At 45.2% G+C, this 14,885-nt stretch overlaps 1 protein-coding gene across 3 annotated transcripts in view; it reads left to right on the top strand.

Annotated features, from left to right (window-relative positions):
* Positions 1-14,262, top strand: part of STAB2 (stabilin 2) — an 82,119-nt gene extending 67,857 nt beyond the window's left edge. For 2 of the 3 annotated variants that reach the window (XM_062616340.1, XM_062616341.1), the window contains exons 56-69: positions 966-1,115; positions 2,954-3,058; positions 3,446-3,553; positions 4,144-4,337; positions 5,802-5,943; positions 6,282-6,415; positions 7,529-7,694; positions 7,913-8,019; positions 8,748-8,867; positions 9,604-9,762; positions 11,370-11,477; positions 12,119-12,247; positions 13,342-13,461; positions 14,080-14,262. In XM_062616340.1, the coding sequence (XP_062472324.1) occupies positions 966-1,115; positions 2,954-3,058; positions 3,446-3,553; positions 4,144-4,337; positions 5,802-5,943; positions 6,282-6,415; positions 7,529-7,694; positions 7,913-8,019; positions 8,748-8,867; positions 9,604-9,762; positions 11,370-11,477; positions 12,119-12,247; positions 13,342-13,461; positions 14,080-14,130 (1,793 nt within the window). In that variant the 3' untranslated portion in view covers positions 14,131-14,262. The remainder of the gene's footprint in view (positions 1-965; positions 1,116-2,953; positions 3,059-3,445; positions 3,554-4,143; positions 4,338-5,801; positions 5,944-6,281; positions 6,416-7,528; positions 7,695-7,912; positions 8,020-8,747; positions 8,868-9,603; positions 9,763-11,369; positions 11,478-12,118; positions 12,248-13,341; positions 13,462-14,079) is intronic. The other variant, XM_062616342.1, reaches the window with a different exon arrangement.
* Positions 14,263-14,885: the final 623 nt, after the last annotated feature.

Raw genomic sequence — 14,885 nt, 5'->3', positions numbered from 1 at the left:
GTGAGAACTGGGGTAGGGGCATGAAGAATGACCAGCCATGGGGTTGGGAAGCTCAGCTGCAGGAGCTGAAGTACACAGGAAGTATTATGGCTTTTCCATTCCAGATAATCTCTTTTTCACATTTACAAGTTTTAAACTCCATGTTAATAGCAATCTAAATGAACACTATAGAAAATAAAGACTGCCCTGTGTAACCAAGCTGGGAAGTCTTAATGGGTCACCAGCTGGAAGTCATTTCAGTACAGACAGACATCAGGTTTACAGCAGTGGTAACAGGACACACCAGACATAACTCGCGATAACTCAGCCATGTACAAGGGCACACACCACTGAAGTAAGCACAGAAATTGTAGCTTTGAGCAGTGTGAGACCATTTAGGAGGCTTTATCTCCAGCAGTTTGTTAGCAGACACTAACACACTGTGTGCTTCTTCACCTGCTAGCCCCATGGGGTAACATAACAGTGCTGAGGTTCTCATCAGGGCACACAGGCTTGGGATGTCTGCTGACAGACAGATCCAGCAGCTCTGCTGACTCACTCTGTCCAGATTTCACAAGCAGATACATGCAGGTCCCATGCAATTCTGGCCAACTCAGCCTAGGCTGCCCTTTGGGCTCTCACCAGCAGCAGGCAGGCACATGGAGATGCACAAGCAAGGCGGGGTTTGGGCAGGGCAGTGCCATTCACTGATGGGTCTGAACGAGCAAGCAGCCAGGTAACAGCACCCACAGGGCTGGAAGGATCCAAAACAACTTTCTGACAAGAGCTGTAAAAGGCATTTGGAGCATGAGACTTGCAGGCACAAATGTCACAGATGTTTTTACATACCCCAGCAGAGATGCGTTTATGGGCATTTCCCTATTTAAGGATTTCTACAGAGCAATAAATAATGAACAGTGACAATGAATGAACATGCATTTGAGCTAAAGAGCCACTTTTTTTTCTCCCCATTTTAAACCTTTCAGCTTGTCCTGGGGGCCCAGAGACACCATGCAATAATCATGGCTCCTGTGACGATGGGTACAGCGGGACAGGAGAGTGCCACTGCAACAGCGGCTTCAATGGGACTTCGTGTGAGCTGTGTTTGCCGGGCAGATACGGCTTCAGCTGCAGGCGTAAGTTTAAGTTTCCTTTCCATACGAGTACCTATCCCTGAACTGTTTTGTCAGCAAGAAGTTTTTAAGCAAACTGAGAAACTTTTCCCACTTTCAACACCAACGTACTTCCTTGGTGCTGCCTCACACAGAGGTCTCAGAAAAGAGGAGGAGAGGGCAAGGGGGGCAGAGGCTTACATGGCTGTCTCTGAGGGGCTCCTCTTATGCTTACATGGCACACATAACAGGACTGTAAGTAACAAGGAATAGAGGAATAGCCTCTGTCAACATGTGTTTTCAACTGCAGCACAGTCTTCTCTCTCATCCCCACAAAGGTTAAGAAAGCCTTTCAGCTGTGTGGTTGCTCAAAGATTACAGAAGGCCAAGGCCATGCACTGCTTTTGCAGAAGAGAACAAAAAGGGCACCAAGATTAAGGCATTTTGTGAAGAGGGACAGCAGCCAAGAAACTGCTCAAATAATCCACTTTGCTGTGGTTTTAAGTGTAAACCAGGTGGAAGCTACTTACTGAATCTAGTACTAAACTAGGATCAGTATCACCCTTCAAACTAAAATGTTTTCTCTGACATAAAGCCTTCAGATAGAAGCTACAACATTAACTCTTCCATCCTTCCTACTTACACTTGTAGTGCTCATGAGGAACACATGATGGGGTGCTATAGGCTAGGTATCCTTGGGGTATAGGCAAGACAATATGCTTGGACGCTAATGCTTGGGATTATGTTTACCTACTCTTTATCCATTTTATAGCACAAACTGTGCAAGCTGTTATTCTGAAACACAGATTGTGGGATCTAACAGAAAAAACTTCTATTAGCCCCTTCTTTTTGATGCATATTTATGTCAGCCAAAAATCAGCTAACCAGGTTAAATGAGATAAAAACAGTGAGTGAAACTTCTTTCCAGCAGGATAGGTTTTCACAGAATCAGTTCCACCCATCCCACATCATTTTCCTCTTTAAATGACAATATTTCATTAAGAGGGATAAGGCAAGAAAGGATACTACTTCATTACGTTGTAAAACAGAGAGCCACCAATAACTCTTTAAGAAGGACTCAGCATATAAATTATTGCAGGGCTGGAAAAGTAGGAGAAAAAAAACATCAGCTATAGATTGAATCAGCCCCTCATGCTTCAATTTGCAGGGCAACACCCCACACACCCCCACACCCCAACACCCCCCCCCAAAGAAACTTAAAAGGTAATTTAACCATGTTTTAGAGCAAAGGACACTAACCTCATGTTTGGCTTCTTTCCTCAGGTAAACCTTCTCCCACACAGCAAACAAAAGCCCACCCTTCACTTACCTTACTTCCCTCTGGCTTCCCCACCACTACTAACTGCTGCCCCTTAGGACAGGATCAAGCTGAGTCTTCATCTTAGCCATTAACTCCTCCCTGCCACAGTCCTTTGTGAAGTTTGCTGCTCTACCACAATGCAGATCAATACTCGGTTTCATTTTCAGAGGCACGCTGAGTTAATGCCAGCTATAAAATTATAGGATCACAGGATAATTTACATTGTAAGAGGCTCCAGGAGGTCTCTAGTCCAACTCCCTGCTCAAAACAGGGTCATTCCTGAGCTCAAACTAGGTTGTTCAGGATTTATCCTGTTGGGGCTTGCAGACCTCCAAGGATGGAGACTGCCCAGCTGCTCTGGCCAGTCTGGTTCTCTGTCTGACTGGCCTTACGCTGAAAAACCATGAGGTTAGACTTGTCTAAATTACTGCTGGATAACACTACACCTAAACTGACAGCCTCAGTGACGTTTCTCTAGAGAAAGCTTTTCCCCTTTCCCAACAGCAGCTCTGTAAGTGACCCCTCTGCATTCCTTTTGCAGCCTGTGAATGCAAGAACAATGGGCAGTGCGATGAAGGATATTCAGGAACGGGCCGATGTTTCTGTGAAACAGGATGGACTGGCCGGCTGTGTGAAACCAAGCTAGGTCTCTGCCTTCTCTCACTGGACTCTGTCTCATGGAGCCACGGGTTGAAAGCACTTGCAATGCAATGGAGGGTTTGTGTAAAGAGGGAGAAAGGGTTAACATCAAAACCCCTCAGAGGACGCTAAGGACTCTGCTCTGGACTGGGAACAAGTCCCTTTACCCCTCTGTCTCCTTCTTTGTGAAATGGGAATGTGAGTGCCTACCTCCCCTGTGGAGGGGCTTGGGCTACATGCAGGAAGGTATCACCTGAGAGCTAAGCAGTCAGAAAAGTACTATTACAGGTTCTCCAGTTAGCAAGACTGGTATGAGAGCTTTTCTTTATGCACGGGACAAGGGCATTGCAATACAGACAGCGTTTTCATCCCAGCTCTTCTGCCTTCCCCACAGCTCTGCCACCAGTGTGTTCCCCAAGCTGCTCTGTCAACGCTGTCTGCAGGGAGAACAACACATGCCAGTGCAAGCCCTTTTACAATGGGGATGGGATCACATGTGAAGGTGAGTGCCCTCTCCCATCCTCAGCCTGCTATAAGAAAGCAGGTTGTCCCCACTTGCACATACACATGCATGAAGTTACTGTCCAGTAGGAAATGTTGGCTATCAAACCTACAAATTTCCACAGTGCAGCACATGAAACAAATTTAGGATAGATACAGATCAAGTTGTTCTAAACCATGCAGCTGACTTCTCCAGCAGGAGTATGAGCAAGAAGTTCAATCAGGTTTTGGAGACTGCAGGTTTATAGGCAGGGTTTCCCTTACACAGTTTTCTTTGATGGTCTTAGACAAGGCAGTTCCACAGTTCCTTGCTGCAGAAACTGTCATTCTTTCTCAGCCAGGCAATTTGCATCCTCCAAAGTCATCCCTGTGAGAGATCTGTGGGATGGTGCTATGTCTCTTAAATCATGAACATCCTAACAAGGGCTTCAGAGCCCTAAAGGGCAGCCTCAGGAAACTGAAACAGTTAGGGTTTTTCCCAAACAAGTGTTCTAGTATTTGTAGAGTGGTTTAAAAAAGCAATGGAGGTGGTTGGTCCTTCATCCTGTTTAAAAGAAGACTTTATTCACCCATTTTCTTTTCCCTGTGCAGCTGCAGACCTCTGCAAACAAAACAACGGTGGGTGCCACAAAATGGCTGAATGCACACAAAGCGGGGTGAAAGTCTTCTGTAGCTGCCAGAAAGGATACAAGGGAGATGGCTTTGCATGCCTTCCAATAAATCCTTGTGCCGACGGGTTCAACGGAGGCTGCCATGAGCATGCCATTTGCACTGTCATAGGACCTGTAAGTTGAATGATTTCATGGAATCATAGAATGTTTTGGGTTGGAAGGGACCTTAAAGCTCATCCAGCTCCAACCCCCTGCCATGGCCAGGGACACCTTCCACTAGAACAGGTTGCTCAAAGCCCTGTCCAACCTGGCCTTGAACACTGCCAGGGATGGGGCAGCCACAGCTTCTCTGGGCAACCTGTGCCTGTGTCTCACCACCCTCATGGCGAAGAATTTCTTCCTAATATCCAATCTAAATCTCCCTTCTGTCAGCTCCTCCCACTACTTGCTGATTTTGGTTCATAATTATCCATTGCACCATGCTAGTCTGGAGTACACGTCGCCAAACCCCAGGAGTAATTTCCAGTCACTGAAAAACTGCAACACACACACACAGGCAAACACATCCAGTTCATATCTCTGATCTGTAACATGCTCTCTCGGCTTACGCTCCCTCACCTTATGCTCCTCTGTCAGTCACCAGCAAGAAAATCTGAGGCATTTCTGCCAGGTGCCAACGGAAGTCTTTTCTCTGGCTGGATCCCACTAAATACCTCTCAAAGTCCCTGTTTTCCAAAACAACCTTTACATAGCCCCAGCTTACTTTCCACATCAGTTTGGTATCCTTTCAGCTGAGTGAGAAGCAGTTTGACATCTTTGCTCTAGCAAAAGGAGTACGACAGCAGATGGGACATTTTGCATGTGTAATTCTTCTGTCTCCTTCCTAGCAATCCCTGGCTGGATATCACTATTTGCAATAGGAGTTTGTTGGATTGAGGTTGAATGTATTTTGGTAAACCTAGGGACAGCTGGGAGAACAGTGTCACTTGTTGGTTGGCTGGACTCAGCTTAAAGTGTTCTGCAGCCACATGATACAAATTCCTTGGCCCACATGGTCAATGTTGTTGAGGGAAAATTGTGCCAGTCACTTGATCCAGCATTTATCCTGGTGCTTTCAGGATCACCTGTCCATTCCACTTCGATGGCTTGCCTGATTTGTCTTCCAGGAGTTATCTAGAAAAACCTTGCTGCTAACCTGATGCTAACCAACCATCACAGTCCCTGATTGTCACCAACTCATGCTTGGTTTATAGTTCTCAGTTTCTATCAGTGGGCTGCTAAATACTTTTCATGCTCCCATGCCCAGTCCTTTAAATACCATTTTGATAGGTTTGCATGCATTTTGTTACTTGCAAGTCATATAATTCTCCTATGTATGTTATTAGCTTTGTGGATGGACTTATGCTTTGGTTCAGCAAAGCACCCAAGCACATGCGTAAATGTTTTGCTTAGCAGAATAAATGCCAGTGTCTGAGTTTGTGGTCTGTTGAATCACAGTTGTTTGTAGCAGCTTTCCTGTTTGTCCATTCCTGGCTGTAGCAAGTGAAGTTTTCCCAGCAGTTCAGAATGTTGCTTGAAATACCACTTTCATGTCAGCTAAATAGTTGGCTTGGCCTTTCTTATTCTTCCTCTGACCAGGACAAACGCAAGTGCAAGTGTAAAAACAACTACATCGGTGATGGGCTGAACTGCTCGGTGATGCAGCTTCCACTCGACCGCTGCTTGCAAGACAATGGGCAGTGTCACCCTGATGCTGACTGTGCCGACCTGCACTTCCAAGGTGAGGGTAGCACACCATAGGACAGGGACATCCTCATCCCTGTGCTATAGCACTGGAGCCAGTGGCTAGGACCTTTGTGGCTGTAAGCCCACACAGTCCTCTATCTATGTCCCCTTGAAACAGTGAGAAGATTATAGTTGGAACATGTGCTTACATACTTTGAGATACCAGATTTATGAAGCAATAGATGAGGGCATTCCAGGCAAGAATGTTCCCCATAAGGGTTCAATCTGTCCTAACTACTTTTCACAAGATACACAGGTATTTGCATGGTACAGTTGACTCTGCATCTAGCCATGGAAACCCCTTCAGGAAGAGCTGGATCTCTCTCTTTGCAGATACCACGGTTGGGATTTTCCACTTACGGTCCCCACAAGGGCAGTACAAAATGACTTACCAGAAGGCAAAGGAGGCCTGTGCCAATGAGTCAGCCACCATTGCTACGTATAACCAGCTGCTGTATGCACAGAAGGTGAGGTAACCTCACTGTGGGAGGAGATCCCCGCAGCAGTAAATGGGGAGGGAGGAGCAAGTGGGCTGCTCTGTGCTACTAAGTTTCATTTCCCTTCCTTTCCTTCCCCCGTGCTCCAAGGTATGTTAGACTGGGACCAGTTTTTGGACTGTTTATTGGTTTTATGCCTCCTCATACAGCAATGCAACCAGTTGCCAAATTCTTATCTCCGATGATACTGGGGTGAGATGGTAGGGTCACACTTACAGAGCATTTTCATAGGGGTTTTTAATTATTAGCACTTCTTAGAGAAATATACACTTCAGAATTATGCTTAGATTCATTTATTTTCTTTATGTAAAGCTCCAGGAATCTTTTCCCCAAATGTTATTAAGATAGCCGAACCATTCCCATATATTCTTTTCCTTATGTGTATTATAGACAACACATGGCTGATGCCAGGGGGATGAGCATCACCACTTGGGTTTGTAAAACATGTTTTAGAAGAGTGGATCACATTGACTATGCCTTTCTGGCTCCTTCCCATCTGCAAAAAAAAAGAAAGATACTGTTTAGAGGCATCTTTAGCAAAATGTGAGGCTGGACCATAGTCAGCACATAAACCTCCTTCTGCTGCCCAAGAAGATGCAGATTGCAGCCAAAGCTACATGTCCCTTCTGCCCCATAGTCTTAATATTTCCCTTGTGGGCAGCAAGGCTAGCTCCAGTGCTCCTGAGGACTTACTTTGTGTTAAGCTAGTTTGTCAGTCCTTCCAACGCTAACAAAACGTGAGCTGGGACACAATAGCATTGCACATTCCCTTTGGCTTTTACACCCACCTCTGATCCTGCCTGACTTTGGGCCTCAGGGAAGCTTTCCCAGGGAAGGCTCCTTGGGTCCTTACAAGGAGCCACTGACTTCCAGAGGGGACCGTGTCTCTGCAGCCCCTTGGCACAGAGCTCAGCACAGAGTAGGATGCAGGACACATGGATGGACAAAACCCCGTCAGAAGAGTGCTGGCAGGTCAGGTTCTGCCTGAGCACCCCAGCGAGATTGCTCATTTCTCCCACAGCGCCCCAGTCCCACCACCCAGCTTCTCCCCTGTGCTTTTTCCCTATGGCTGTGCCACTGCAGGCAAGGTACCACTTGTGCTCTGCCGGCTGGCTAGAGGGACAGAGAGTGGGCTATCCGACTGCCTTCTCCTCCCCAAACTGTGGCTCTGGGTACGTCGGCATCGTGGATTATGGCACAAGAGTCAACCTGAGTGAAACCTGGGATGTCTTCTGCTACAGGGAGAAAGGTAAGAGGGTCCTTTGCTGCATCCCTCTGCGCAAAAGGGAGCAGCAACCCAGATTGTGGTTCTTTTGGTCAACCACAAGCTGCCATATGACACTGTGAGAGACTCCACCTCTTTTTAACTTTAAAAAGAATAATACTCTATTTCCCGCAAGTTGTTTTTTAGGGCAGCCTAAAGCCTTTTCAAACAGGGCATTTGCTATCCATGTTTGTACCTTCTAGAGGTGAACTGCACCTGCAAGCCAGGCTACATTGGGGACGGCTTCTCCTGCAGTGGGAACCTGCTCCAAGTGCTGATGTCCTTCCCAACGCTGACAAACTTCTTGTCGGTACGGCCAACATCGGGCACGTGAGCAGAGCAAAGTAAGCTCTGCCACCAGGTTGTATCTCAACGATTGCTTTACTAGCACAGCAAATACAGACAGGTAACACCACCACACTAGCAAAGCAAGGTGGAGTGGTCTAAATACGCACCATCAAAATCAAAACTTAATGTTTTTTTAGTTATGTGCTCCAAAGAGGTTTCGTGTTTCTAAAACTCATTTGGAAACAAAATGCTGCTGCAGATTTAGCTTCAAATCTGGGTTGGAACTGGACGATCTTCAAGATCCTTCCAACCCAAACCATTCTGTGATATGATTCTACAAAATAAAATGCTTCTGCAGCTTTAGCTTAAAGGAGATTCTGTGCCCAACTGCTTCTGGATTTGTAAGCATCACAAGAAGTGTGCTGCTTTGTAACTTTACTGAACTGCTGCTGGAGAAAGGCAGAATGTTTAAAGGGTCCTTTTCATGCCACTACTCAGAAAGACATGATATGTATGAATAGCCTCACAGACAAGAAGGGCCACATCCTGCAAGTCAGTTTAAGATGTGCTCATCAAATCTGTAGTTAAAACTGGGTTTTGAATACAAACTTCTTTTTTAATGTCACTCCAGAGGTGCTTCTTGGCTAGTAACAGAAATCTTTGTTCTTATTTATATGGTCTCATCTTTTCAGCTCCTGCACAGGAGCACACAATTGCTCTTTAGTAAAGCTGGATCTTGTTTCTCCCTAGGACATCATGGCTTACTCCAATACCTCTAGGAAGGGGAGAGAGTTCCTGCAGTACCTCACGGACCTGTCAGTGCACGCCACTCTCTTTGCTCCAAATGATAATGGGCTAAGGGAAAATGAGGTCAGGGGGGGTTTCTTTTTTCCATCTCATTTTAATAACACTGTTTAAACAGCCATTATATGTTTCTGCATCCTGGTGAAATTCAAGCTTTTAAGGATAAAATCTTAGTATGACATGACTCCTGTGTAACCCCACATAGTGTAAACTGTGCTTCATAATTTGTCTTCCATGGTTAGGAGTGCAAGGTTATTGAGTGTTTCAGTTGTTATAGAGACTCTTCCACCAGGGATTTTATTTACCCAGTTACAAAGGACTGCCTGAGATGCAGTCTGTCTGCCTTGTTAACATCAAGCCCAGTTACTTGAAGAAAGCCGGCACAGCTTTGGTATTTCCCACAAATACTTTAAAGGCCTCTGTCCCAAGCTTCCTTTCTATGCTTATCTCCTTTTTCCTTTCTTCAATCAAACATCGTCTCAAACAATTAACATAGGTTTTGCCCTGGCTCGCACCTTTGAGCTGTTTGAAATACCTCTGAGGCTGATCACTTCAAATCATCATACAAAAAGAGTAAAGTCCTTTCTCCTACCAGAATCAAGGTACTGCCTGCTGCAGGGCCAGCAGAGACACAAGATCTCACTGTTTTCACCCAAATTTCCCAACAGCCTCTACCCCACATTGCACTCGCTGCAGCATTAATAGCAAAGAGGGAAAAAGGTCACAGGCACTTAGCCTGCAGATAAATCCAGAGGATTAATGAGATCAGTTAACGTTCCTTGTATATTGCTCTCATTTGCAGACACTTTCTGGGCGGGACATTGAGTATCATTTATCTAACACCAGCATCATGTTTTATGAGGACTTGGCCAACGGAACCACTCTTCTAACTCGTCTAGGGGAAAAACTCCTCATTACAAACACCAGGAGCCACAAACATCAGGCCCCCACCACTGAACAGGTACCTCTTTAATAAACCTCCCACCTTCATGCCTTTTCCTCCCTTATGGAAGGAAGCTGTTCAGGTGGCCCGCAGGAAAGGCAGGATGCAGATATGGGCCTGATTCAACCCTCCTCTCAACCTGGTAGGATTATGTTTGATGATAGGAGGAAAGAGGATAGCAATAGTTTATCATTAACAAAAAGTGTGGGCATTTGTAACCTTTATTGGTAACTTTCTGGGAGGGTCAGGAGATGCCAGCACAGCCTCACTCAGAACAAAAGCAGACAAAACAGTGGGGTTCGTTACTATTTTAGTGGGTTTTAAATGCAAAAGTTTATAACCTTCTTGCAAGTGGAAAGTATCCTTTGATGGTTTAGGGGAAAGCCTTTTTTGAAAACACACATAACTTCCCACTTTTTATTAAGAAAGGAAGTAAGGATAGTAACCCCTTTAAAACATGGCTGGGACTCTGCTGTGAGCCTTTGTGTAGCTGAACATGAAAACAAGAAACCCTGTGTCTGTGAGCTTGCAGTTAAAATGTGCCCTACAGAATGGGTTGGACTCAAGGGAAGTTGAGTGCCCAACATGCCAACTGTGGGGAGGGATTTTCACACACACCACCAAGAAGGAAAGAGCTGCTGCAGGAAGAGGTGCACAAATGGCTCATCTGTTGCCTTTGCTCCGTTCCTCCTTCCCCTTTCAGGAGAAGCCCCTTTGGCACAAGAATTACCATTTATATTTTTAAAACCACCCTATACTGCAAGCCCATCTATCACATTAATAAACTAGAGCCTCATGAGAGATGGGTGCACCAGCACAAGGCTTACTTGTATCATTCATTAGCATGCCAGAAGCTCTTCTGGATCACTTTGATCTGACATGTGAGGTGAAGGCATTCTTCTTAAGAAAATCCTCCTTTCTTCAGGAGCTGCCAAGGGGAGGATCTGAGCCCATTAACACAAATCTCGCTCCTGCCCTTCAAAGCTGGTTGAAGATGTGTAGCTTTTCTTCTTCCCTGGAGGGCCTGAGCAAACCTTTGGTTCCCCCAGCTGCAGTGAAGCTCAGTGGGGTGTCATGGTGCCTTTCCACACATGCTCCAGGCAGCCAAGCACCCACCAGTCCCAGCACACCAGGTTGGAGCCAGGCACCCTGACAGGGCAGTGCAGGGCTGAAGCAGAAGGACATGGGGTGACTCCCACATCGCTCCGCAGTGCCACCACTGCTGAGCCCCTTTGTCCCTGGGCACAGAGTGTCCATGTGCTCCAGCAGCAGGGCACCACCATGAGGGTACCACCCCATGCCAGGGGCAAGAGCAGGTTCTGCTCACTGAGGAGAAACCATATTGCTAGGATGCAGTTTTAAAGCAGAGTTTGCAATGGTGCAGGTGCCCATGAACCCACCCTCCTGAAACACAGACGCTGGAGAGACCCAAGACCGGCTCAAAGCAGAGTGTAGAGAAGTACTGGGGCAGCAATGACTGACCCCATTCCTCTCCCTTCCTGATAAGCTACGAAATGGGACCACCTTCCAGTAACTGCAGTGGGGAAATAGTCTCAAGGTTTATTTCAGCTGCAAAGGGAGGAGGGTCAAAAATGCTCAGCTCTCACTGCTCTTTCTCCTGGCAGAGCGAGATCAGATATGTGGACAGGAGTGCTATCGTTGAGTGGGATATACTAGCTTCCAACGGGATAATCCATGTCATTTCAGAGCCTTTAAAGGCTCCACCAGCACTAGTAAGTAGTGATATTTTTTAGGGGGGTGGTGAGAGGTGGTTGTGGCTTAGATCATCCAAAATTCACTGCTGACATTCACATATTCCCACTTTTCCTCCTATATATGCAGTTTTGGCTTAAAAGATTACTTCAAAAGTAAATCAGAAGTTCAGAACAAGGTACCAGTGAAACTTTTTCAAAATGTTTCTGGATGAACAAGTTCTTTCCATATTTATTCCATATAAATAAAACAAAAACTCCGTTTTACAATGGAGCTCATTTTTACAATGGAGGTTTCATAAAGTTCCATTTCAGTTTTTCCAAACAGCTTACAAGAAAAGCTTTTTACTCTTGGCTTTGTGTTCACTCTTATCCAAAACAAGGTGTTCTGAAAAGAGGTATTTTTTGCCTGCAGGCTCCATAACTTCAAAACCACAAATAAGATGAAGCTGTAGTAGAGGAAATGGCCAGCACCCCAAAAAAATCTAGCTTGCAACTACTATCAAAAGACCACATTTACTTATCTACGTGTACCTGTACCAGGAAACTTGAGCACAAGAGCAGTGAAGGACTAGGGCATATCTCAAGGGACACTGCACATGTTTGGATGCTGGAAGGTGACCAGTGCCCACCGTAGCTCACTTGCCCTCTCTTGCTTCCAGGCTCCTCTCCACGCCGCAGCTGGGACAGGGATATTCTTTGGCATCTGCGTGGTTACTGGGATTGTAGCTTTTATTGGGTATTTTTACCTTAGGTTCAGGAAGAGAAACACAGGCTTCCAGCACTTCAAGGTAAGTTGCAGACCAGAATGCGAAGCAAGGGGAAGCACTTCCTATGACCAACCACAACTCCCATACTCAGCCTCCAGTTTCTCTTTGCATTTTATTAAGCTAGAAACATTCCCGATCACTTCCCACTTGAACTGTTCAGACCAAGACCCAGAGAAAGTGGGGAAGGCTCATCCTAGGCATGTGCTTACATTTGCCTACTGCTCCCTCAGACCTCTCCCTTCCAGAGTGCTCAACGGGCTCCTGCTCTCACAGACACTTCCAACACCAAGGACTGGGCAAAAGCTGATTTAACTACACAGCATGAGCACAAAAGCCTTTGCCTCTCCAGAAAGCCCACTCTTTGGGAAGCAGGGAATTACAGCCACTGAAAAAGATACCTCTTCTCTTTCCCCTCCTCTGTGGCATTGCTAATTATTTTGCTGCTCTGGAGATTGAAACATTTGATAGGAAAAAGGCCAGATGCAAAAGGCAAGTAAGTTTAAACAACTGCAGGACTGAAAAGTGCAAATCCTTGTATTGATGCGCTCCCATCCTTGCTTTCTCTTAACTAATTTTGCTAGCCTCACACAGTCATGATGATGCAAAACCAGCCAGCAAAAGCCAAGCTACTCAGAGATGAGGGATGACCATAAAGACCCAAATGTTACAATATGCACAAGAATCAACCCAAAAGAAAGGCTACCTAGAGGTACACAGACGTCTGTTCCTATTCTAGTCAGCCTCTGCATGCAATGTGGATCATCTAGAAACAAAAGCCAGGAGCCAGGGGAAGCACTTGCGTTTTTATACAGTTGCAATGAAAGCCCTGAAGTACCTTTTACCCCAGGCACAATGTCACAATGTCAGGGCAACCCTTCCTCTCCCAGTCTTTGCTGAGGCTTAAAAACAATCACAAAGAGGAAAAAAGATCCACGTATTAAGTGATCCGAGATAATACTACAACCCAGCACAGAGTTCATGCCCCAGAGACACTGATTTAAGTGGTAAAACCAATTCATTCACAGCATTGCACCAGTTAGTAGTAAAGCTTAAGTGCCCCACTTAATGCACTGGAGAAGGATGGATTTTAAGCAGGTTTGTGTGATTTTGTGTAGTCAAAAGATGACACTGACATAACACCACTGGACAAGTCACTGCCTTCAAACATCACCAACCCCTCATATGAAAGTTCTTCTGCACCGACTCCACCAGAGCCTACTTATGACCTTTTCTCAGTAAGTGTTCATTTTGATTTGAGATTGAGACATAGCTAAAATAATGGTAAGAGGAAATGACTTTATGAAAGGGAAATGTCTAGTTGGAAAACACAGAAAAATTAACTTGGGAAAACAACTTTCCTGGCTTTTCTGTCTCACCACTGCTACAAATCGGGTAGCCTCACTTATGGCAAAAAGGAGGCTGTGTTCTACAGCTGCATCTCAAGTCTACCTGCAAAGAGAACTGACTTCAGATGGTACACAGGATGGTAGTGACATGCCTATAGAAACTTAAAAAGAAGCAAGAAGTCTTCCCTTCTTGCTGCAAAGGCAGCTGAGTGCCATGCTAGCACTCCAAAGTATCTGAAACACAATGGGAAGGGGGCTGGGAAGCAAGAGAAGAAAAGACTGAGTAAAACCACAGTATCTGCATAGCTTCAATGGCCTAATTTAGCAGGACTCTCATGTACATGCAGAGTCTAAATCAAAATAAACCTTTTTGCACCCACTAAAAGCACTTGTTTGGTGCAAAACTGTCAGGTACAAAGTCTGCCATCTGTATGACCAAACCTGCCAAAAAAGTGACTTTCGTAACACAAGGTTCAAGCCTGATTTTCCTTTCCTTCTGTTTTATAGGATTTGGATGACCAGCAGCTTGTGATGAGTGGTCCTCATGATCAGAATTAAAGACTGAATTTGGCATTAGTCAGTTATAAAATACATTTCTATTTCCACTTACTGTGAAAAACAGCACCTACTTGTTTCAGGGAATAAAATCTCATTACAAATTAAAACCCAAAAGAGCACAGCTTTGTTTAAGATGCATTCTGTAGAGCTCACGTTTTACCAATATAGAAGTGCTGGCTGTGTCTGAGCAACACCAACTGGGAGTACTAAATGCAAAACCTGAGTCTCAACTAACCCACCCAGAAGACACTTCCCTGTGAAAAGTAGATGATTTTCACCAGTCTATTTAACTGCTTTTATTCTTCACAGACTTTAAAATGGCCTCAAACACAGAGAGCTGTTAAATACGCAAATATCCTAGATTGGGTAGTTCTCCAGCTTTATGCTTTCATTTTGCTCAGTTACAACTGGCAAGTGTGAAACAGAACACATCTGAAACCTGTATTTCTAAGCAGAGGGGATTTTTTGCCAGTATATTTTCTTGTAAGACTTGCAGCAGCAGGAAATGCAACCACTCTGTCTGCCCCACTTGCCTCCTCTAGTTTTCCTGTCCTTCCTCAGACTTGAACTGAGTTTTGTTTACATCTCACCTCACTTTATAAAAGGAATAAAAAGTAATCATAGCAGCTTTAGCAAGAAATGCAGGTGATGTGAGAGCATTCAAGTAGTAATCAATTTATACTTGAGCCATTTGTGTGGAAAGTGGACAATGAAGATGAACATACCCCTGCCATGTTGTGTCAACATGAAGTCTG

Source organism: Pezoporus occidentalis, unplaced genomic scaffold, assembly GCF_034315485.1.
Source record: "Pezoporus occidentalis ecotype Australia unplaced genomic scaffold, CSIRO_AGI_Poc_V1 ctg19, whole genome shotgun sequence".
Classification (NCBI taxonomy): Eukaryota; Metazoa; Chordata; class Aves; order Psittaciformes; family Psittacidae; genus Pezoporus; species Pezoporus occidentalis.
Note: the sequence above shows the minus strand (reverse complement) of the source record. Positions and strands in the feature narration are given on the sequence as shown.